General features: G+C 37.7%; 2 protein-coding genes and 1 long non-coding RNA gene across 3 annotated transcripts; 1 reads left to right on the top strand and 2 right to left on the bottom strand.

The window, feature by feature from the left end:
• The first annotated feature begins 776 nt into the window (after positions 1 to 776).
• LOC133714464 (uncharacterized) lies at positions 777 to 1,427 on the top strand. Its single transcript, XR_009848675.1, has 2 exons — positions 777 to 1,125; positions 1,195 to 1,427. It is a non-coding gene; the product is annotated as an uncharacterized LOC133714464 (long non-coding RNA).
• A 1,353-nt stretch (positions 1,428 to 2,780) lies between these two features.
• Positions 2,781 to 5,316, bottom strand: LOC133715881 (uncharacterized). The gene is made up of 7 exons (XM_062142571.1): positions 4,507 to 5,316; positions 4,332 to 4,421; positions 4,112 to 4,219; positions 3,752 to 4,006; positions 3,617 to 3,655; positions 3,211 to 3,519; positions 2,781 to 3,083 (listed from the first exon to the last, which is right to left on the bottom strand). The coding sequence occupies exons 1-6, from the start codon at positions 4,660 to 4,662 to the stop codon at positions 3,280 to 3,282; spliced, it is 888 nt and encodes a 295-aa protein (XP_061998555.1). The 5' UTR covers positions 4,663 to 5,316; the 3' UTR covers positions 2,781 to 3,083; positions 3,211 to 3,279.
• Positions 5,317 to 5,540: 224 nt separating this feature from the next.
• LOC133716321 (uncharacterized) lies at positions 5,541 to 6,956 on the bottom strand. The gene is made up of 4 exons (XM_062143029.1): positions 6,810 to 6,956; positions 6,440 to 6,724; positions 6,247 to 6,352; positions 5,541 to 6,146 (listed from the first exon to the last, which is right to left on the bottom strand). The coding sequence occupies exons 1-4, from the start codon at positions 6,929 to 6,931 to the stop codon at positions 5,541 to 5,543; spliced, it is 1,119 nt and encodes a 372-aa protein (XP_061999013.1). The 5' UTR covers positions 6,932 to 6,956.
• Between the last annotated feature and the right edge of the window lie 17,059 nt (positions 6,957 to 24,015).

Genomic DNA, 24,015 nt, shown 5'->3' with positions numbered 1-24,015 from the left:
ACTTATTCACAAACCTCCTGTGGGGCTAATAGTTTTCATTTCACATCTTATGGAAAACCCTTTTAGCTCTGTTTTGCCCTATCCCTCTCTAGGGGTATTTTAGTGATAAGGTAACGACTTCGGGCATGGCGAGCTCCCATAGTGTGACGGGCAATGTGTACAAGGCCCGGGAACGAATTCACCGCCGTATGGCTGACCGGCAATTACTAGCGATTCCGGCTTCATGTAGGCGAGTTGCAGCCTACAATCCGAACTGAGGACGGGTTTTTGGAGTTAGCTCACCCTCGTGGGATCGCGACCCTTTGTCCCTGTAGACCCTCATACTTTTTCTTGTTTATTTTATTTTGTCGTGCAACGTATGAGACTACGTATTCGTAAGGTACAAAAATATTTGCGATTAGGTTAAGACTTTGAAACTATTTTAAAGGATTAAGAATTTAGAGAAAATCCAATTTGGGTCTAGGAAACTTTTCTTAAAGTATCAAGGCTTAGGACAAGCCCAGAAATTTTTTCCGAAAGGATTCGGTGAAGTGTCAGAGAAATAAGGATATTGGAAGTTGTATTTTCGGAGTGGGCTTGAGGAAAATTACGAGAAAAAGGGAATATGAGCAGCCCAAGCCCAGTTGGCCCCAAAGGAAGGGTAAATTAGACTTTTCACAATTAAATTTAAGGGGAGGTATTTAAAGGCTCATAACATCAAACCCTAGCCACCAAGCCTCATTTTCTCACATTCCTCTCTCTCTCTCTCTCTCTCTTTCATCTGACTCCCTCTCTTTCATCCGACTCCCTCTCTCTCCGGACGCCGCTGGAACTCCAATCCGCACCAAAATTTCCAGATTTTCTCCTCTTCATTCCCTCTACCCATTTCTCCAACCAAAATCATGAGATTTGGCCATTCAATCCTCCAAAAACCCTAGAACCCGAAGCCAATTTGGGGGTTTTTGTGATTTCTTCATTCTAAGTTCAAATCAAGGTAATCTTCCTCCTAATCTAACCTCTATTCATCTGATCTATACTTATTTCATCTCAAATTCAAGTTTTTAATTTTGATTTGTGATTTTGGTGCATGAACCCGATTTTCCCTTAAACCAAGAGGCTAGGCTACAGGTTTGGCAAGGATTTGTGGTAAGGATCTATCCCATGCAACCTTGTTTCGAGATTTTGGATGTTCATTGATTTTGGATGGATTTGTAGGTGAAGAAGACTAAGGAGGAGGAAAGGCCGTGAGTTTTGGAGAAGAAAGGGTAAGGAATGGATTTTGGACAAACCCTAGAATTTTTGGAATCTATTTTGTTGATTTTGATTTTGTTGAGCTATTTTTGTTGGTGGAAAATTATGAAAATTGGATATTTGAGGAGGGTTTAATTAGTAGGAATTTATTGGTTTAATTTTTAAAGTATTGGAAATTGGTATTGAAGATTTTGGTGGTTTTGATGTGTAATTTAGACCAAAAGAAAAAGAAAAGGAAGAAGAAAAGAAAGTCTTTATTCACTACACCATAGATTTTCATCTATAGCGTTCGAAAAACGCTATGGTAGGATTCAATAGCGTTTTAGTAAACGCTATGTCTGCCCGAGCTATAATAGGTACAGGGTCAGTCATAGCGTTTCCGGAAATGCTATAATACGTCTTATATTGATAGCGTTTTTGAAGCGCTATTGCTTGACCTCTAGTAGCGTTTGAAAAATGCTACTGTCGAGTTAATAATAGCATTTTCTAAGCGCTGTAGTTTGACCTATCATAGCATTTAACAAATGCTATTGTCTTGGTTTCCATAGCATTTCTCAAGTGCTATAAATTGACCTCTTCTGGTGATAGTAAACGCTATTGTTCAGTTTTCTGTAGCACTTATCTAGTGCTATCAAATGAAAATTCATAACACATTTACATATCCTGTTTCATAGCATTTAAGAAACGTTGTCATTGTCTAGACATTAATTTTATAGCTAGCTAGTACAAAATTTCATATAAAGCATGAAGATGATACAAAAATAAATGTCAATCGTCTCCTCAATACTCAAACTTCATACATGAATTTCAAATACAATTCAATAAAATTGTCTCAAAAGCTAGTAGTCGATCAGTTTGCATAATTAATCCAAGGAAAAGATAAACAAGTACTACAATGTCTCAATCAAAAAGTACTTGTGCGCAACTCCTATCATTCATGACCACATCAGTCCATTAGTAGCTTCTAACCTTCATATATAGCTCTCTTAGCATCTCTGAACTGTCACAAAATAAGAAATAAAAAGCAAAGGCAATCAAACAAGTAGTCATTCTTCATTAACTTAGTTTCCTACAACAACTTACTGAGAACCAACTAGCTAGAGAAATTTTGTCAATGTTAACAAATTATTTGGGAAGAAATATAAACATAAGAGTTTAAATGCATACCGGAGTTCTAAAAGAAAACCACTTTGTCTGCTGGCCATGCTATTGTAGTACCAATAGCATCTTCAATAATTTCCAGCTCAGATGATGGCCTCCAAAGGGTTGTAGTTGGGACTTTCGGTGTATCTACCCAAACTCTCATAGCATTAGGCCCCAAGGGAACAAAATGAACAACCTGATCTGGATCACTTGAGGACCAACGTCCTTCAGCAACTATTTGTCCCGATCCACTAACATCCAACAACTTGCACCTTTTCTTTGATTTGGAGTTGACACTTTACCAAGTTTATCAAGAAAAAATATATTGAGTTGAGGACAAGATCCATACACATATGTTCAGCAATGATCAATGACAATATACGGAAAAAAAAAATTATTACCGAAGGAGAGGATGCATTTTCACCATCTTGACTTTCTGATATCTTTTCCAAAACAACTTTGTTAGCAGGCCATGCTATAGCAGAATTCACGGCATCTTCAATGCATGTCATATCAATTGTAGGCCTCCATAAAAACGCTTCATGATTCTTTGGAATATCTACCCAAACTATCATGGCATTAGGTCCAAGAGGAATACCATTTACCAACGCTTTTGGATCACTTGAATGCCAACGTCCTTCTGCAACTATTTCATCTTTTCCAGTCCAATCAAATAATTTGCACTTGTTCCTTGAGTTGCTATACGAACTCTATCAACAATGAATATACAAGAGTGACGAATATTTTACCGAAGGCATAGATAAAAGATACAACTGTAGTTATATAATAAAGGATACAACAACTTAAGAAAAAAATAAGAGGATATGAATATTTTACCGAAGGCATAGATAAATTGTCTTGGTCCTCAGACTGCTGATCCATTTGAAAAATAACTCTGTCAGCTGGCTATGCTATAGTTTTACCTTGAGCATGTTGAAAACAAAACATATTAGATGTAGGCCTCCAAAGAAAAGCATCTGGTTTATTTGAGACATCAACCAAGACTTTCATTGCATTAGGTCCCAAGGGAATTTCATTGACAGACTCTTCTGGATCACTTGAAACCCAACGACCTTCAGCAACAATGTCCTCTGTTCCGCTCCAATCTAGTAGCTTGCACTTATTCAATGAGTTGGTGTTGACGCTCTGCAATTTAGGAATGACAAACACGATAATCGATATAAGTTTTAGTTGAATATTTAATGCCACATTTAGTTCAAAGATGCAACGAAAATAATTTTACCATTGGAGATGTTTTCTCCTCTTCCTCACTTTGTTGAATCTAACAACAGAACAAGTTTGGTTACAATTAATAAAAAGTTTCAAGCAATAGCTGGAATTTTTCCTTTTCACTGATCATAACATAAACAAAACTTACCTTATTTTTCACTAATTTATTGACCAAGTTCTCCAAATCATTTATCCTGTCTTGCATGTTAATTTGTTGCTCTTGCATCTTAGCCACATGCTTGTCCTTAGTCTGAAAGAATGCCAATTTGCTGATGGTCATTCCTCTTCCCATTCCTCTTAGTCGTCCAGGTTTATCGTGTCCTAAGACTTTAGACAGAGCATCTTCTCTCACATTAGTTGTTGAGGATGATGGCAAATCACTTTCAACTACATTCACCCTCTCCTAAATAATTGAACATATAAATAATATCAACTGTTAGAAACCCAAAACATTTAATAGGTTATATAAATTTACACAAAACTCTAGATACATAATGCATGCCCTTACTATAGTTTCAGAAACTTCAGTGTTTACTGGTTTACCATCCTTTCTGGTACGTGATCTGATCCAAACTTTTACTCTAGATACAGAAGAAGGGTCGGCACTATTCCTTTTCTATAAGAAAGAAAATAAATTTATTTCTGGTTATGAGAGATTAGTCATTAGAGCTCTAAAATATGTCAACTGTAACATAAAAATGCATATGAGTATGAAATATATGTATCACCATATCTTCTGCCAATCGAGCCATTCCTTTTCGGCTACATGTGTGTGGGATTTGCTTGCGCCTAATTGCCTTATACTTATCACTGACAGCCTGAAATCATTTTATTTTAGCATGATTATAACTGTACAATCTTTCAGAAGGAAATAGCTGCTGAAGGACTTTTTAAATATTGTACCTTAAATGCTGGACTAGTTTTTGCACGAATGAACCTTTTCCACTCTGCTCTACTTTGAATGTTCTTAGGTTGCAGTCGAAGTCTTTCTCCTTTGTTTTTGGCCTCCTGTATTTGGCTCACTAACCTTGACTTTGAGGCCCTCCATATACATCCCATCGATTTAAATACGACAGCCTTCTGCCATTCCTCCTCCAAGTCAAATCTTGCCTGAAGATTATATACAATTAGCTAGAAGACATTTTAATAAAAGAAACAAAGAAAGCTAGAGGTAATTTTGTATGAAATAGCCAAACTTGTCATTTATAATAGAGATCACCGACCTAATATTTTAGAAAGCATTAGCAAAGTAATGCAGCAATATAACAAAATTATAAAATGCTAGTATGAATAACTTGTATGTCAGAGTGAGGCTAGAGTAATGGAACATAATACTGAATTGATTTCCACAAAACTACTTTTATTTCATCACCAAGCTTCCTCCAATCGTGGAGTGTTACAGGTACGTGTTCTCGTACAAGTGGGCCTAAATAAGAAGACAAACTAACTGAGCCCTCACCACATGGTTCACCTTTATCAGTAAATTCAACATGAATTCGACTTCCAGGCTCCACAGCAATATCTTTCATTTTTGTTGGACCCCTAGTTTTCTTAAGTCCTCTCGGGTCTGCAGCTGAATCTTGTGACGGTGGTACATCTTCTTGTACCACTTCTTTTGTGGAAGGTGAGTGGTCTTGGATGTTAGGTTCTGGACTCTCATCACATGGGTTTGATGTATCTTGACATAGTTCTGGACTAACTTGTATATTCTTATCCCCTTTGATGCTTGTGTGGCTTCCCGAGCATGTTTCCTTTTGTGTGAACTTCTCATCCTTGCATCACCAGCCATTGTTATTCACCTGTTCAAAAAAAAAAATAGCTGTAAGTATATATCCATTAACTTAAAATTAGGCATATAATATATTGAAGAGACAAATCAATCACTCTTGAACAAAAAAATAACCCAAATCATGACTAACTTCGTCACTACTATGCCTTTACACAAATATGCCTTCACAATCCTCCCTGACATATCTAATTTCATCACTAGACTCGTCAATATCCATGTCAATTTCTGGTGGCATTGAGGCTACATCTGCATTTTCATCGTCGACCTCTAGCTCATGGTAACCTCTTGGTGGTGCCTTCAATACAACATACCAATTAGAGGAATCATCTTCTCTTGAATAAAAGACTTGTTTTGCTTGAGATGCTAGGATGTATGGATCTCTCGCAAATGATACTTGACTTTGGTGAAGGTTCACAAGGGTAAATCCATCTTCAACCTTAACACCATTACCTTTATTTGCCCATTGACACCTAAAGACTGGAACATAGAATACGTGATAGTCTAGTAATATTATATCTGTCAACGTTCCATAGTAAGTAACCAAATCAGGCACTTGTGCAGTATCTTTTGCGCTTGCCCTACACATGCTAGTTGCATCATAAGTCACCCCACTGTTTTGCGTTTCTCTGTCAATATTTTTTGTGTGAAACCGCTGCCCGTTGACAATATACCCAGTAAAAGACAACGCACTACTCCGTGGACCATATGCAATCCATTTCAATGTCTCCGAGTGATTATTTGAATCAATAGGAATCTGTTTGAGCAATAAAAAGTTATATGAATTATTTTAATTAAGTAGAGCTACTAAGAAAATGAAAATTAATAAAAATAAGGCAGGGAACAGTTCACCTAACCTTCTTTTTTATCCATTCTGCAAATTTTTCAGTATGTCTATTCCAAAGTAAGGTTGCATCATTTCTAAGGCGTTCGCTTGACTCTTGTAACTCCTCCAAGTGTATGCTAGTAGCAGAAAACTAAATCAGTACTTCCAATTGATATCTAAACATATTGAAACACTGGAATAATATAAAATGCAATTTTACTTACTCTAAATATGGATCCACCATAGCTGTATTCATTAACACAGCAAGATGTGCAATTTTCTTCTCTCTATCACTTAATGTGATCGATGTGGCTCCGGAAATTGGACGACCTTCGAGAATCACTTCATTGCCAAAATCGTCATTGCGAACTTGTTTTTCCTCCACGTGTATTGTTTTTTTCAGAAACTCACTACAAAACCTCATGCACTCTTCTGCAAGATATGATTCAGCGATACACCCCTCTGGTCTTGCAGGGTTCCGGACGTAGTCTTTTAGTGTTTTCATATATCTGAAAATAATCAATACAACAGTAGTGTTGGTAATGCATCAACTACAAACTATTCAGATTTTTTTTTAAATGAAATATTTCGTACCTCTCAAAGGGATACATCCAACGAAAATGAACAGGACCACATAGTCGGGCTTCTCTTCCAAGATGAACCGTTAAGTGCACCATAATATCAAAAAAAGAAGGTGGAAAGAACCTTTCGAGCATGCACAAAGTCTCAATGATCTCTTCCTCCAAGATTGCTATTTTTTCTCTATCAGGGTTTCCCAGGTTCTTTGTGACCGTTTTCACAAAATTCCATGCCCCTTTCTCGTACTCGGGATCAGCTCTATGATCAAACATAACAGAAAAAGAAAAGAAGAAAATATTGTTGTTCTATAATCGAAGTTTTCAGATTCTATATCAGCCAAGTACAATAGTTTTTACCTGTGAAGACGCACCCAATCTTTATCCAGCATCATATATTCATGTAATTTGTAGGCAAGCAAAATCTATAATTCAAACAACAACTACTTACGAGTTATGGAAGTGCTTAAAATTCGAAAACAAGTTCTGAAAGTTAAGCAAATTATTCATTGTGGAATTAATTACATATAGTATCTGAGGTACATGCATAAATTAAAATCTATAAACATATTTATCATGCATATATATAATCTAGAAACAAGTGAGACAATAGGATGTTCTCACTATATTTTTTCAATTAATGTACCATAGTTTCTTGATACGTAAAAGGAAGAGAGAGGAGGGGGGGGGGGTGGAACTTACTACTTGTGTTGAGAAAACAATTTCAAACCAGTTATGCCACACAAACTTATTGTCCTTGAATATCCTAGCAGCAATGTTGAGATTTAATTAAGTAACAAATAATAAATCTAAAGTGTTAAGAAATTATGAGGTAAAAAAAAAGACAGCAGATTATGCACAGGTTAAGCAAAGGAAAAAAAAATTAAAATTAAAAAAATGCATATGCTTAGCATGAGCAGGAAAAAAAAATTATGAAACCAAAACCAGTAAACTTGGGAGCATGAAATAACAGAAACCGAAATTGCATACATGCATATTGGAACTGGTAAACTGACAATTCAACTTGTTTTGAAAGAGAAAAGATGAACCTTATACATATATATAAAGTTTGAACTAAAATAACGTTACCATACAAATCTCTCTCTAAATCAGCTACTATATTACCAACTAATTGAAAGTATGTCCAGTAATCATTCTCCTACTATTTCAAAATTCCGAGCAGTGTTATAAATTTTGTCCTGTCTACAGAATACACTATCTTCAAAACACTGGAATGCTCACTATCATGTTAATTCACTCTCCTCCAATCTAGAAATACCCAATCCCAGCCTTTGAGAAAAACCCCAAACTCACAAATTCTCTCTTCTCAATCCCTCTCCGTCTCCCCCTTTGATAGGAGCATTTTAATGCGATGTTTTAATAGTTATTTCCCCATATTTTGCTTAGTTATTTCCTTTACTTAATCAATTTTAATTTAGTTTCTATTTTCTAGGTACATTGAATAAATGGAGAAGAAATGAGCTTAAAGGCAGAAGGGATGCAGAAATGAGCTGAAATGAAGAAATGGAGTTTTCCTGGTCCGACTAGGAATCCTGATGAGGCTACGAAACCTGAAGGCATTAGGAGACTACATGGCTTGAAGATGACGTGGGAGATATTATGGGAGATTAAATCTGATTTTTTCCATGGGAAATCATGAAGATAACGTGAAAAATCAAGGAGAAAATCAAGGGAGAATTTCAAGGGATTGTGCAACAAGAAAAGGCTCAAAACAAGTCCATATTCGTTCCTTAATTCCCTCAAGATATGTTGGCTGAAATTAGAGAATAAAATCTGCAATTTTAATGTGGAAATCAAGAGAAAATCAAGGGGAGGATGTTAAGGATAAAGTCATGGAGAGATTTAAGGGAGAAAAGGTCCAAAACAAGTCCCGATTCATTCCTATTTTCACTCAAGATTATTTTGGCCGAAAATTAAGAGAAAAATCAGATAAAATCTTGGGAAAATCAGCAATAATATATTTGGAAAGATTAGGGATTGATTTTGGAGCTTCCTGATTGGTTGAATGACATGGCAGAGCTGACGTGGCATTAATTCATTGGTTGGAGCTGTGTGGTGCAACCAGGAAATTCCTTGGAAATTAAATTCATGAAGCCTTGCCTTCCCCTATATAAACCCCCCTATGCTAGATGTTCTAACACCATCAAACTACAACACCACAACACCTCTTCATTCAAAAAAATTCTCTCCATTCTCTAGTTGCAAAGTTCTGCGTTTTCAAGCAAGGAGATGAAGAAGAAGAAGGAGCCGTGAAGATCATATCCTCCATCATCCACCTTGAAGGCTTGCTTCCAAGATTCAAGATCCAACCATCAAGATCTCCATCTCCATCTCCACTCACGGTGTAATTTGTTCCTTTTCCTTGTAACCTTTTTGGTTTCCTTGTTTGATTTCGTATGAACTTGTTTCTAGTTAACCTAACGTTTAGGGCGAAGTTTAAGCCCAATTTCTATGTTTAAATAAAGTTTTCGAATTCTATAATTGTGATTCTAAGTTGCTTATGTGAGTTTGTTCGATTGAATTTGCTTTACAGAAAACTTTTATATGTTTATCTTATTTGGGTCGACACTTATAGGATTTGCATGTAATTGGTGCTAGGTTTAAGAACATGAATCAACTTTTTGCTTTGTGTAACTTGAATCAAAAGTAGTAAAGGCTTTGGACAAAGGTCGAGTTCAATTGAAGAGGATTGCAAATAGGTGAACTTATTCATAACTAGGTTGTACACTTGAGTTGATAGCCTTTCTATGTGTTTCATGCGTTAAACATGTCATGATTGACTAGGTTTCTAGGGCTTGATTACATGTTTGATAGAATTAATCTTTGTGCTTTCACTTAGGTTAATTAGCATTGAAAAGTAAAAAATGGGAAATTATTTGCTTTCGAATATTTCACATGATCAACTCCTTTCTCATGACTTAGATGATCAATTATAGGGTTTGAATCGAATTTGATTACATGGAATTGGTTTCGATCTTTGTTCCTTGCGTTCCACCCATGTATATATGTTTTTTACGTTTTCTTTATTTTATTTATTTTAATTTTCAATTTATTAATCCTAAACCCCCCTCTTTATGTTTACATGTATATATTTTTATTTCTTTGTTTTATTTTTGTAAATAATACATTTTACTTTTACTAATTAATTAATTGTTTTTGCAATTACAGGTGTACCCTCAATCCCCGGTTAGAACGATCCCTACTTATTCTATACTAACAACTACATGCAGGGTTAAATTGCGCGCTTACTTTTAGCGTATCACCCTTTGTACTTCTCATTCTTCTTTCTTTTTCAACTAGTTGTGCTCCCCTCCCCTCTCTTTTCTTTCTTCTTCCTCTTTTCATCTCCCTGTTCTCCCTTTTCTTTTCCCGTCCTCTTACTCTTCTTTCTGGTTTCCATCTCTCTCTTTCGTTTCTCTCACCCACCGTCAGCAACCAAAACCAACTCCTATAAACGATTTAAATAGTAGTGAACCTTCCACTAAAATTAAGCAATAAACCCACAAACAGAATAAGCAAAAGTCAAAAATAAGCAAGAGAGAGCTGTTGGAACATAAATCGATCATGACCAAGCGAACGAAGTGAAACGAACCTCGAAGAAAATTCCAAAGAGAGTTGGAGATATTGGTCGTTCAGATGATTGAGAAACATCAACAAGCAGCTCTGCTGTCTAGTTTGAGAAAGAGCAGAGAGTCCCCTCAAATCGCCTTGCTCAATCAGAACTGCAAAAACAACAAATAACTTTCACAAACCAGTACAAACACGAAATCAAAGCACCCAATCTTCAAGAGACAGAAAAACCCATCGAAGAAATCAAGGGAAACAAAAACCCAAATAGATTAAAACTCAGTCCAAATACCCAATCTCACTTGTGAAAGAAAACCACCATAACACGACGCTTAGAAGACCAAAACATAAGGAATAGAATACCCAATCTCACTTTTTCTGGTGACCTCACAGGAATTGAAGAGAATGGCAAGGACGGCAGCGGCAATGATGAAGGAGAGCGAGAGGATGAGAGGAGGAGGAGAGAGAATGGCGATGAAGGCAGCGGTGGAGTGAAAACGCTCTAATAACTCCCGTTGTTTTTTTATTCATTCGATAAGCTAAACGCTCTAATCAATAAGCCGAACCGCGAAACCAAAATTTTTAATCCCGCCTTCACTTTTCTACTAGCGGTAACATTTACAGAGTTTTAATAGCGTTTCAATATTGTTTTTTTTTTTTGGGTCTTAAAAGTGACAAACAATAGCACTTAAGAGAAAAACGCTATTAATTTGTGCTATCAATACACAATATTCTTGTAGTGATTTTTGGAAGAAAAAGATAATGAAGAAATGATTAAAATTTGAATTAAAGGAGTTTTACCGTGGTAAAGTGGTAAAAAGTGAAGGTAAATTCGGTAAAAAGATAAAAGTGAAAGTGAGGAGGTAAAAATTACGGTAAAAATAAAAAGGTGAAAAAGGAGGAGTAAATGGGTAAAAATAGAAGTAAAGTTTTATTTATAATTATTTACTTATTTATTTTTAATGAATAAGAAATAATGGTAAATAAAGGAATACTTTGGTCAAAAGTTAGAAGTCAAGGTCACAGGTCAAGTTAACTCCGAGGGTTGACCAAGGTTGACCGACCTCGTAAAACGAGAGGATCGACTCGACTTTAGTCGCTCGGATTGGCGATAGTTTAATGGAGCTATAAAGACGTTTTCCTTTTTAAGAAAGAAGTTAGTTTCCCAAATTGGTAAAAGTTGAAAGAAATAATAAATGACCTCATTGAAATAAAAAGGATTTAGTATGCGCGATTACTTAGAGTTGGTCATGATGTTTACCTGGATAATTACTTACAAACTAAGTAATGGTTCAAGAAACACGATCGTTAAGGAAGCTTAAGCGGAAAGCACCAGAGTGTGGAATACGCCAGCATTTCTAGGCAGGGTAAGCTGTCCCTTCCTTGTTAGAGGCTTTTCTATATATGTGGAATGCTCTAGTATAATAGTATGTTGTCTGCAAGTACGTTTTTGGTTGTTCATTAGTCGATGCCTCGTGATATCTGTGTTTTCATAACTGATAATTGGTGATTTTGAAAACCGAGGCTAGGCTTACATGTTGAGACACTGTACCCCATTGTATGTTTGTACTTGTGACCTGAAAGTGAATGGGACCTAGACGCGTTGATTTCTAGGTATCCCATGGTGTCGATAACCGTGAACCTCCGGAGGGGGTTGTGCTCCTATGTGCGTCGAGGAAGGGTGAGTACTGACGGTGAACCAGTTATAGGACACTCAGGGCCATATTGAAATGGACACTTTCGCTACTTGTAGTCAAAAGGACTACAGAGTAGCTGGCCGGTCCTCGAAGGATGACCAACCGGATCGGTCACCGATTGTTTTAGATTAGCCGGCAGGTAAGTATCTTGGAGCTCCAAGTTGTGTGAAGTATGCTGCATATGATTTCCTGAAAAAGGACAACGATGATTATTTTTGTTTGCATTTGTTTTACTTGATTTTACAAATGCGCGCAATCTATAATCTAGTAACTATGTTTTTTCTTATTAGTTTTCAAACCTAACTAAGGTTGGGTCGGCCCCTATTGGGTTAGCGAGGAATAAATGCTCACCCTTACATTTCAAGTTACAACGAGGTCACTCCGGAAGATCTGGACTAGAAGTGGGTTGTTGGCCGAGTCCGTGTGTTGCTGTCCCTGTTGCTTGAAGTTCTTCCCTTTTGGTACTCTATCAATTTACTCGCTTTTCTTTCAATGTTGAGCTCAGTTGAACTCCGCCTACCTGGGAGAGTGCCTCACCCTTTGTTTCATTGTTGCTGTTGAACTCTTTTCATTTCGGTTATGATGTAAGCCCTAAGGTGTCACAGTGCACTTGCCCACTTTAAGTTGAAGCATTTCCAGACTTGTTAATTTGAATATTGGATTATTAATCGAAAGTCCTTTCTTAAAAGTTTTCTTTGTCTCCTATTTTCTAAAATTCGTATTTCAAAAGGCCTTGTAGTATTAAGTTGGTAGGTCTATGGTACGTCTACGACGTATCAAGCTCCTATTGGCTTAATATTATGGCTCTGTGGTATACCCACTCGGGTCGCCACAGTCCCGGCCATTGTAGCACGTGTCTCGCCCAAGGCATAAGGGGCATGATGACTTGACATCATCCTCACCTTCCTCTGGCTTATCATCGGCAGTCTGCTCAGGGTAAAAAACTCAACGGTGGCAACTAAACATGAGGGTTGCGCTCGTTGCGGGACTTAACCCAACACCTTGCGACACGAGTTGATGACAGCCATGCACCACCTATGTCCGCGTTCCCAAAGGTACCCCTCTCTTTCAAGAGGATTCGCAGCATGTCAAGCCCTGGTAAGGTTCTTCGCTTTGCATCTAATTAAACCACATGCTCCACCGCTTGTGCGGGTCCCCCGTCAATTCCTTTGAGTTTCATTCTTGCGAACGTACTCCCCAGGTGGGACACTTAACACGTTAGCTATAGCACTGCACAGGTCAATATGCACATCGCCTAGTATCCATCGTTTACGGCTAGGACTACTGGGGTATCTATTCCAATTTGCTCCCCTAGCTTTCGTCTCTCAGTGTTAGTGTCGGCCTAGCAGAGTGCTTTTGCCGTTGATGTTCTTTCCGATCTCTACGCATTTCATCACTCCACCGGAATTAGTAACTGCATCCAATCTCCAAAAAATCCCAATTGTTTCGAACTTTCTCTTTTTGGAATGGAATTTTTACGGGATCCCCATGAATAGGATCAAACCCTATTCCATGGTATTTACATGAGATTCCTCTTTCTTATTCTTAAACAAGTCCCCGAGAGGGCTTAGTTGATCCACAATTTACGTTTCGTCTTTCGTTTCCTTTTCGTTTGTTTCGAGAAATATATCGATCAATTCTGATTCTTTCAATTCTGATTCTTTCTTTTCCGATCGAGATGTATGGATCCATGGGTCTATATGGATCATGTTCATGGATTAACGAAAATGTGCCTCTGCCATTTTATGAGTCTCTTCCTTTTTGTGGATGGCATCGCCACTCCCGTTGGCAGCATCCACTAATTCGAAACTTAATTTGAAAATCATATTTCAACCTAGACGTTTTCGAGATGCCCCTAGTAACCAACGAATGGCAAGTGCTTTTCCTTGTGTGGATCCTGTGGATTTGATGTTCTTGTTTTTTCAAATTATTTTAATATTTAACTCCTACAATTAAATTACTTAGGAACAACAACCCACGAAAATCACTGGTTTGAGGATGAGGATCCAACTCACTTTTTCCTTTACCTTCTTAGTCCAATGGACGAGCTTTTTTTAGGAAGTATTGCAATTGTAACAAACGAGGTACGCGTTACTCACCCGTCCACCACTGGAAACATCACTTCCCGTCCGACTTGCATGTGTTAAGCATGCCGTCAGCATTCATCCTAAGCCAGGATCAAACTCTCCTTGAGATTCATAGTTGCATTACTTGTAGCTTCCTTGTTCGTAGACAAAGCGGATTCGAAATTGTCTTTCACTCCAAGGCATAACTTGTATCCATGCGCTTCATATTCGCCTGGAGTTCACCAATTCAGACTAGATAACGAGCCAACAAATCCCCTTCTTTTTGCCATTGTACTTCCTAATCAAATTCGTCATAACACTCATACTGATCAACTTTACGAAGATCCCATTGTATTCCGGACGCTCGCAGCATTGGTCCCGATCAACCTCAATTTATTACTTCCTCTTGACCAATAATGCCTACCACCTCGTACAAAATGTACTTCTAAGTAATTGCTCCATAGATCCTATATCTATCTACATGAAGAAGAAATCATGTAACGAAGGGGGTTCTTATTTGTACAAATGGTACTTCGAACTTAGAACGAGCATGAAGAAATTAGCAATACTTCTTTATCTTTTGAGTTGTTCTGCCAGATCGGTCGCTCAAGACCTTCGGTCTCTACCCAGACCCCTTCTACCTCCACGCAGCATTGTGGAAAATTCCCCACTGCTACCTCTCGTAGGAGTCTGGGTCGTGTCTCAGCCCCAGTGTGGCTGATCATTCTCTTGGACCAACTACTGATCATCGCCTTGGTAAGCTATTGCCTCACCAACTAGCTAATCAGACGCGAACCTCTCCTCGGGCTGATTCCTCCTTTTGCTCCGCAGCCTACGGGGTATTAGCAGCCGTTTCCGTAATTAAGCAATTGCTCAATTACTTAATTGACAGACCACCACGTGCTGCAGCTTTTTATTCTTCTTTTATTTTCTCTCTCTCTCTCTCTCTCCACGATCTCAATATATTTCTACACCAACCATCTAGGAAGTAGATGGGTTTCACTTCTCTCGCTGACATTGACCATGGTTGACCGGAGCCACTATTTCGTCTTTCTCTCGGAAACTCCAATTTGCTCCAATTTTGCGCCTTTTTATCTCATTTCCGTAACTCCGCTAATTTTCTACCCAATAAATAAAAAATAGATTAATTACATAATAATTGATTTGCTGATTAACTTATTTTTAGTGTTTTGGAAATGCGTGTAATCACACCACCACACTTGAATTTTGCTTGTCCTCAAGCAAACTAAATGAAATCTAATCGAAAAATCTACTAACTTACAAACATAAAAGAAGTGTAGTATTAGCCTTTCCAACCATAACCCTTGGAGAACTAATTATGAAGATGACCACGAAGTAGATGTAAGCACAACATAAGATTTTTGAATTTGTATGGCAATTAAGATGCACATGTGAGAAATGCTCAAGGTATATGCATTTGTAGACCATGTGTCACATCAATCCACCATAATCAAATATGCACATAGAAGACCCGATATAACCCACTAAACTCATAAAGGTTCAGTAAATATTACCACTCAAGTGTTTAGGGGCTACATGTATTTCACTCAAAAGAAATTTCACAACACACGCCGCCATGTGCTTGCTTTTCAATCCCATCTCCACTAGGTAGTTCACAATATTCAAGATCAAGAGGTCTTTTATTTGGTTGTAATGGGGCTAAGGGCAAGTGGTTAAGTGAAATGAAGGATAAGGAAATACAAAGTCCATAGAAGTCCATGAAGCGACTCTCTCTTGTAGAGATTTAAGACTTTTGCTTTCGAATGCTAAGTCACTCACTCTAAAACCCAATGTACAACCCACACTACAACTATAGACGATACTATTTTTTTTTTTTGAACTTTTCTGAAACTATTTTTTTTTCTATACAAAATCACTCACCCCCACACTTATTCTTTTGTAACCTCACACTTTTGACTTTTTTTCTTTTCTTTTACAGCACTCAAACATAAAGTCATTCTCTCGAATCGCTTCACCAACTAACATGGAAGGGTAGGATAAAAGTGTATAGGCTAGGTAGGAATTTGTGGTGGTAATGAACAAAAAGGCTAAAAATATAAATAGGCTCAAAGTGGCAATCTAGTGGTAAATATCTTTGGGCACATGCTTCTTTGGCCATGGTGGTAATTAAGCCTAATGCCTCAATCCTTTCCATTCCGTTGTGAGTTAACAAGTAGCCTCGAGAGGTCTCAAGCAAGTTCTAGATATGCATTGTCATGAAATTGTGCACACATGACAGAATAAGAGAATGAATGATGAATACACTGTGGATATAAACACAAAAGCTCACAAATAAGGGCATGCAAGTCAATCAAATCATCTATATGCTTCTCTAATTATGATGAACCAACCTAACCATAGGCTATGTGCACACATATAATCAAGCATAGATCACATATACACTTAATCACAAAACAAATTCAAAGTCCTAGATCATGCTCAATCTATTTACAATCACAACAAGCTAAGTCCATAGCTCGTCATTGGGGTTGGAAAAAGGCATTAACTACTAAAATCTAATTATTAAAAGCTAATCTAAAAATGGATTTTTTTTTTTTTTAGAAGAATAGGGCACCCGAGCTCTCACCCACACTTAAAACCAACATTGTCCTCAATGTTGTAATGTGAGCTAGAAAGCTAAAATTCGTGTCGGATTTAGGCATGAGAGTGAAGTCCCAGCGTAGACACAAGAAAAACCTACACATAATATAAATCTAAATGTGGAGAAAAGATGAGAAAACCCCTTCGTAGAACCTCCATTGCTCACGACCTTCGGAGAAGAATAATATGAGACACCAACCTCTAGCTAGGCACAAGGCCTTGACTTCCTTTATGTATGCTCCATAATAGTTCAAGATTCTTATGTAAAGATCAACTCCATTGAGAAAGATATAATGTCCAAAGAACAATGCGTCACAAATAGCCCATCAAAGAATAAGAACAAGGGTCCTCCATTAAGCTCATGGTCTTGAACACATCCAACACACCCTATGACTGCCCATAGATTACCCTCCAAAGATGAAATGAAGTGCAAACAAGTCCAACCAACCCGAGTGAACAAAAACTAGTGAGTGCAGTGAAATTTCAGCAATGACCTTTCTTTCTTCAAATACTCATATCTCAAACTCATAAAGTGATAAGCAGGTGAAGCTCCCTGTATTGGAAAGTAGACTCAGAGAGCTTCCTATCCAAATAAATTAAAGTAGGCCACTATCTCCAACTCAAGGACTAAAATATCGAATATCGAGGAAATATCGATAGTTAAAAAATAGAAATTTCGATGGAAATATCGAGAAAATTTCGATCTAAGTAAAAAGTAACATGGAAATCATTAATGAATTTTCATGAAATCTTTACATGATAATATTTAAAAAAAAAGTGTTTGATGAACTTAATTATATGACGGCTTTCCAATCTATTGAGATCCGACATATCTATAGGTTCAGGTTTTATGTCCCCCCCCCCCCCCCCGACGCAAAGTACTACTATTAATATAATAAATGGAACCGGGCGTGGGGTTGAACCTCCCAACTAGGTTGGGTTCCAAACCCCTTTAAAAAAAAATGATGTAGTAATTTGGAGTATAATAAGATACACTGACATGATAAAAGATATGAAATTCTACATGAGAATTCTCAAAAATGATTTAAATAGGAGATTAGGAGAGTTAATTATTAATTATAATAATATTTTACAATCAATTAAATACATATGTTAAAAAAAAATTGGTCTTCAAATAAACAGAAAAAGAAGTAGAAAATGGTCCATTGAAATAAATAGAAAAGTTTATTTTTTTTAATAGAGCCAAATGTTTACTAGTTAGCAAATTAGATAATTAGAAGATTTATAAGCATGGAGGGAAAAGACACAAAGAGCAATACATGGCCCTATAAATTTATAAAGTTTTCCTCTTTAGATGTTGTCAGTTTAGTGGGATTGGATAAGGACAAGGGCTAGTTTTCACGAGCCACATATCGTGAGAGGTGGCGATAATCTCGGAATTTCGGGAAAATTTTGATATATTTATGGAAATATCATGAAAATTTTGAATATTTTTGGAAATATCGCGAAATTTCGAAAATTTCTCCCGATATTCTCTTAGTAAGTCAAAGATATATCGAGACCTTAAAAAACAAAAATATCGCGGAAATTTCGAGAATATTATCGATTTTTCAATCCTTGCTCCACTGAGATGAAAACCAAAGCTGGTCAATGTTGCCGGCTTGTAATGAAGTCTGCTGCTGACCCTCAGTCACCAATACTGCAATTTCTAAAGCTCCGGAGGTGCAAAGAGAGTGAGACCAACTGGATATAAAACTAGACTCATAAGCTACATGATGGTACAATTTCACTAAAATATAAGTTTTGAGTCAAACATCATTGGCTTCCAAACTCACTGATTTGTTCCACAGTTTCTGTTGTGCCCTGTCTCTGACCTCTGTCACTTGGAACACTATATCTGAAGCTAGGAAGGTTCAAATGAAAAACTGTTACACCAGCATACGGAAGACATGTGAAGATACATCTTTGAAAAATTTTAGCTTCAAATTGCTTGATATGTAGATGGTGTAGCTTCTCAAAGTCACTCTACAATAGCTGCCTCTATTCTGACCTCTATACATTGACCATTAAATAAGTAGAGGATTGGAAGTTATAGTCACCCAACCTCAACTGAACTTTCTGGATAGAAAATGCTCATTGCCAAATTCATTTTCCTTCACATTTCAAACCACAGACACCCATACTCCAAAAAAGATGGCTAAACAGCCTTATTGATGCAACATGAACAAGTTAAATTCAAAACAACTTAGGATTGCCTCCCTAGAAGTGCTTGTTTTTAAAGACCCCAAGCCGATCTTTTTCACTTTTCTTCTTACCACCCACAACAATTGTGCTAGTCTCACTATCATTTCCAAAACTTCTAGCAATTGAAGAAGCGAGCTTGTAGCTTGGAGGTAGAGGCCAATCATACCTCTTTGGCGTTTCCTTCTTCTTCACAACTCCACAAGTCTCCCTTAATTTCTTGATAGACTCCTTTTATGTCTCACTCAATGGTGGACTTTTCTTCTTGTGTTGCTCATAAGTCTCAAGAGTAGGGATTGTAGTCTTTTCAAGCTCGATAGTAGGCTCCAAAGTAGGAGTAGGAATGACATCATCATTCTTCAATGGTGGCTCATGGTCATAGCCCCAAATAGGTGAGAAATGGTCTTGTGCACGGATTGTAGGGTTAGAAGGATTCAAATGTCCAAATATCCGCTCACTCTTGGCTTCATTACCCTTCACCAAATTAATAGAGAATACCTCCTTCATAATGTCAGGCGGATAGAATGGATTGTATACTTTGATCTTCACTTTGTCACCCAACACCTTGAGTCTAATGGTACTCTTCAGCATATATTAATCTTCGCACCCGCCATTACTATGAATGGTCGGCCTAGAATGATAGGAAACTCATTATCAAGGTAGGGGTCTTCACTCATATCCAACATTACAAAGTCTGCAGGTAGAATGAACTTATTTACTCTCACTAGTACATCCTCTACAACTCCTATCCGACGCTTTGTGCTATGATCCGCTAGTTGCAATCTAATCGATGTGAGCTTCAACTCACCAATTTGTAGCTTCCGGTATATAGTTAAGGGCATCAAGTTGACATTCGCCCCTAAATCTATGAGAGCTTCTTCAAACATTTTCTCCCTAATAGTACACCCTATTGTAAAGCTCCCAGGATCTTGCATCTTGGGTGGTAGCATTCTTTGGATAATTGCACTTCCTTCTTCAACGTCTCATCGGCTTTAAATTTCTTTTTGTTCTTGCACAAACTCTTGAGAAATTGAGCATACACCGACACTTGACGAGTAAGGTCAACCAATGGGATATTGACATCCACTTTCTTGAATATTTCACGTATCTCCCTCATCAAGCCATTTTTCTTCTTACCTCTCCTTGAATTATTTCTTCTTGCGGCATTAGGGTAAGGAAGTGGTGGTTCCGGTTTATTCAAATCAAGAGGTGGATAAAATGTGAGACTTTAGGTAGTGCCCCTAAGGGTAGTCACAGTCCCACTAGGGTTCTTAGCCCTCAAGGCCTCGCCTAGTGATGAGTGTACTGGACCACTCCTATCCCTAAAGTTACCATGAACAAGTGTATCTTCCTCCTTATTACTCCCCCTTTTTTCTCTAGAAGTAGGTTTAGGGTTTAGGTCTAATGTCATCAAGAACCTTCCTAGAGATGTCATCGGCCTTAGATGGGTCCCTAGCCTTCATGGCCTCACCATCTAATCTAGGGTCCGAGACATCCTCATCCCTAGAAGTCTTCTTTCTCAACATTTCCTTTTCCTCGCCACTATCAACCAATCCATATTTGCTTGCATCATTTTCAAAGAACAGGAAACTATAACCTTTACCAAGAATAGCTTCTCCGAAGGGTACATTTTCTTCCCTCTCAGCCCCATATGAATGGAAATCAACATCGTCATCAAATAAAGGATTTGTATGGAAACTAGAAGATGTGGGTATGTAAACATGATTATCATATACCTTTCCCGAACGTAGGGTGGTGACGATATTGCATTCATGGAGTTGGCCTCTTGGATTTGGCTCTGGTTGTGAAGGTAGGGCTCCATTTGGTCTCTCACTCATGTTGGTGGCCATTTGGCCCACTTACTTCTCTAACCTAACCATGCCTTTTTGTAGAGTTTGATACCCTTGAGCTAATGAAGAGATGTTTTACTTGGTCTCCTCATTGGTAGAAGTTTGAACCTTGAGCAACTCTCCCATCAAGTCTTCAAAATTGGGCTTCTTTGGTTCACTTGGAGCTTGAATAGGAATTCCTTGAAGAATAGGAGGGGAATTATAGTTCTCGCCTTGGTTTGGACCTTGAAATGAGTTAGGATTGCCTTGAAACTTGCTACCACTATAGCCAACACCTTGTGTAAACCCGGGAAGGGTGTTTTGACCATGAAATCCATGACTTGAGGTGGATTGACCTTGAGAATTAGGCATGTATGCTTGCTGTCCATGTTGACCGTGTTGTGAAAAATGAGTGCTTCCTTGATGTGCATTGCCATAATAAGAAAAATTTGATGGGTCTTGACCTTGGCCACATCTAAAGCTTTGCTTCCTACCTTGAAATGCACTAGATGAACCTCCTTGGTCTCTCCAAGAAAAATTTGGGTGATTCCTCCAACCGGGGTTATAAGTGTTGGAGTAAGGATCATTTCTTGGGTTCCTTGGCACAAAATTACCCACTTGGTTCACTTGTTCTTCAATAAACTCCGGAAATTGGGATGATAAGTGCACTCTTGAGTGGAATGTGCTAGACTCTCACAACGCAAACATGATGTAGAAGTTTCCATCTTGACTTGTGCTTGAGGAAGATTCTGATTTACTTGATTTAAAAATTGGTCAATCTTGCTTTCTAGCCTTTTGAACTCATGCATAGAAGGCCCGGATGATGTTCCTTGAACCTCATAGATTTCATCACTGCTCGATGTGTTCTCCTTGCTAGGTCCTTGTTGTCTCCTTGCATCATGATCATCCCAACGAAGAGAATTAAGTGAAAGCTGTTCATATGTGTCCCAAGCGGCATCGGGAAACTTACTTGCAATAGTTCCACCACTAAAAGTGTCAACCCTTTGTCTTTGGTCCGCCATCAAACCTTAATAGAACTTGTCCACAAGAAACCACTTCTCTAACCTATGGTGAGGGCATGACATCTCAAGATCCTTAAAGCTCTCCAAACACTCATGTAAACTCTCTTGAGGGTGTTGTCTAAATGCAATTTGCTCATCACTAACATTGGAAGCTCTTGAAGGAGGATAGTATTTTCCTAAGAAAGTTTCTTGCATCCCAACCCATGTACGTATTGATCTAGGAGGCAACTTGCTCAACCACTTTCTTGCATGGCTCTTGAGTGTGAAAGGAAACAATCTAAGCTTCAAGCCATTGGAAGTGAGACCATTAGGTTGAACGGTAGTACACACTTGCTCAGACAGTCAGTTCAATGTTCTGAAAGATGAAAACGGGAAAACCTGACCTGTACGTATTTCAGAAGCATTTACGGGCCAACCACAGTGAATTTAACTCTGAAATTTTACTAGGATGATCTACACTCATAGAGGAACATTTGATATGAAGAAATCGGAGGCCCATTCTGAAGTCTTGGTGGAGAATTAATTGAAGGAATAAAGGGGCAGAAAGTGACCTAAAAACAGCTCAACATTCATCATGTTCATGTTTCCCACCCATATATAGAAAGCTAGATGCTTTTCTTTTTTTCCTTGGATATATTTTTCTACTCCCTTCTCTTTAATTTATCATCATCACTTCCATATTTCTGCACCTTCATGTTTTGCTTTCATTTCATCATTACTCAATCTTTTCCATATTTTACAAACCACTTCCATACTCCACTTTCATTATTTTTCTTCCTCTCATCATTTCACTCTTCTTTTTCTTTCTTATATAAACACCTTCTCCTCTCACTCTCAATGACCAATTCCTGCATCTATTACATCTTCTTTCTCTCTTCATCTCCTTCACAAAACCTCCATCTCCACCTCCCAAAATCCAAACTCATACTATCCATACTACTCTATCTCCTCCATCACCACCATCATTTCTTATCCTCTACGTCCATTAACACCACCACTATTACATCATTTCTCCACTCTCTTTTCTATCATCATTTTCTCCATCTACTCCACCTATTCACATAATACATAATACAAGCTTCACTATCTTTTATTATCAAATCTTCAAGAGCAAGAAGGAAAGGGAATCACTACCACCACCATCACCACCAAAACGTGAGCTTGGGGACCATCCGACACACTACTAAGCCAACTCTATCTCTTTTACTCTAAATTATATTTTGGTGTTTAATTCGATTATGAAGTTAGTAGTACTTTGTTGGGGCTAGGGTTGAAAGCCCTAGCCAAACTTGTATGAATTGATGTTTTAATTGACATTTGATGTTATTTGTGATTTTCATCTTCATATGCTAATTCAAGAAGTGAATGCATTCATTCAAACTTAACTACTTTGAATGTGTTGTGTTTGTCATCTCATGAAAAAAATGTTTAGGGAGTAGTTAACCTTGAGCATTGATAGCATCCTCTATGTGCATGTGAAGGTTGTGAGTTAAAATCACCTAGATCTAGGATTGGTTTGCTTGCATGATTATCTAAACTCAAAGTTTTATGCATCTAGGAACAATGAATTGAGACTTAACCGGTAATATGAATTGTTATTGCGTAGTTAATTTTAGACTTATCCGGTTGGAATTGATAACATTAAAGGAGTTTAAGCATTTGTAGTCTTATCCGGATGTAAAGAGGGTAATTGGAAAATTAGAATATCTTCACTTGTATTTGAATTTCAATACTTGCAAGGGAGGTTAGTAGTAGACAATCCAACCCCTAACTTCATCCATTATATTACTAGTTTAGTTTAGAGTAATTTAGTTTACATTTGAGCATTTAATTTAATTTGGTTCACTACTCTATCCAACAAACAATTTCACTATCACCACAATGCACATACTCACCATGAGCCTAGATTTTCTTGTGAATTTAGATTTGTGATTGTACATTTGCATATTCTAGCTCTCCTTAGGTTAACACCCTAGCTAGTGAAAGGAATCCAATCCTTGTGGGTTCGACAACCTTTCTTAAATCCCTATACTATTACTTGTACCCCTTATACTTGAGGGTGACTATTTGGCTAACAACATGCAAATTCTTCCATCCATGCAAAAGTGCATTAGGGACACGCCAATCACCTATTCTCTTAATTAACTCCTTCAATGCAACATCATTTGACGAAATATTTTCAACCGTGATTGTTAGAAT

This window comes from Rosa rugosa, chromosome 6 (assembly GCF_958449725.1).
Source record: "Rosa rugosa chromosome 6, drRosRugo1.1, whole genome shotgun sequence".
In the NCBI taxonomy this organism is placed as follows: Eukaryota; Viridiplantae; Streptophyta; class Magnoliopsida; order Rosales; family Rosaceae; genus Rosa; species Rosa rugosa.
This window is presented reverse-complemented; position numbering and strand designations above follow the sequence as displayed.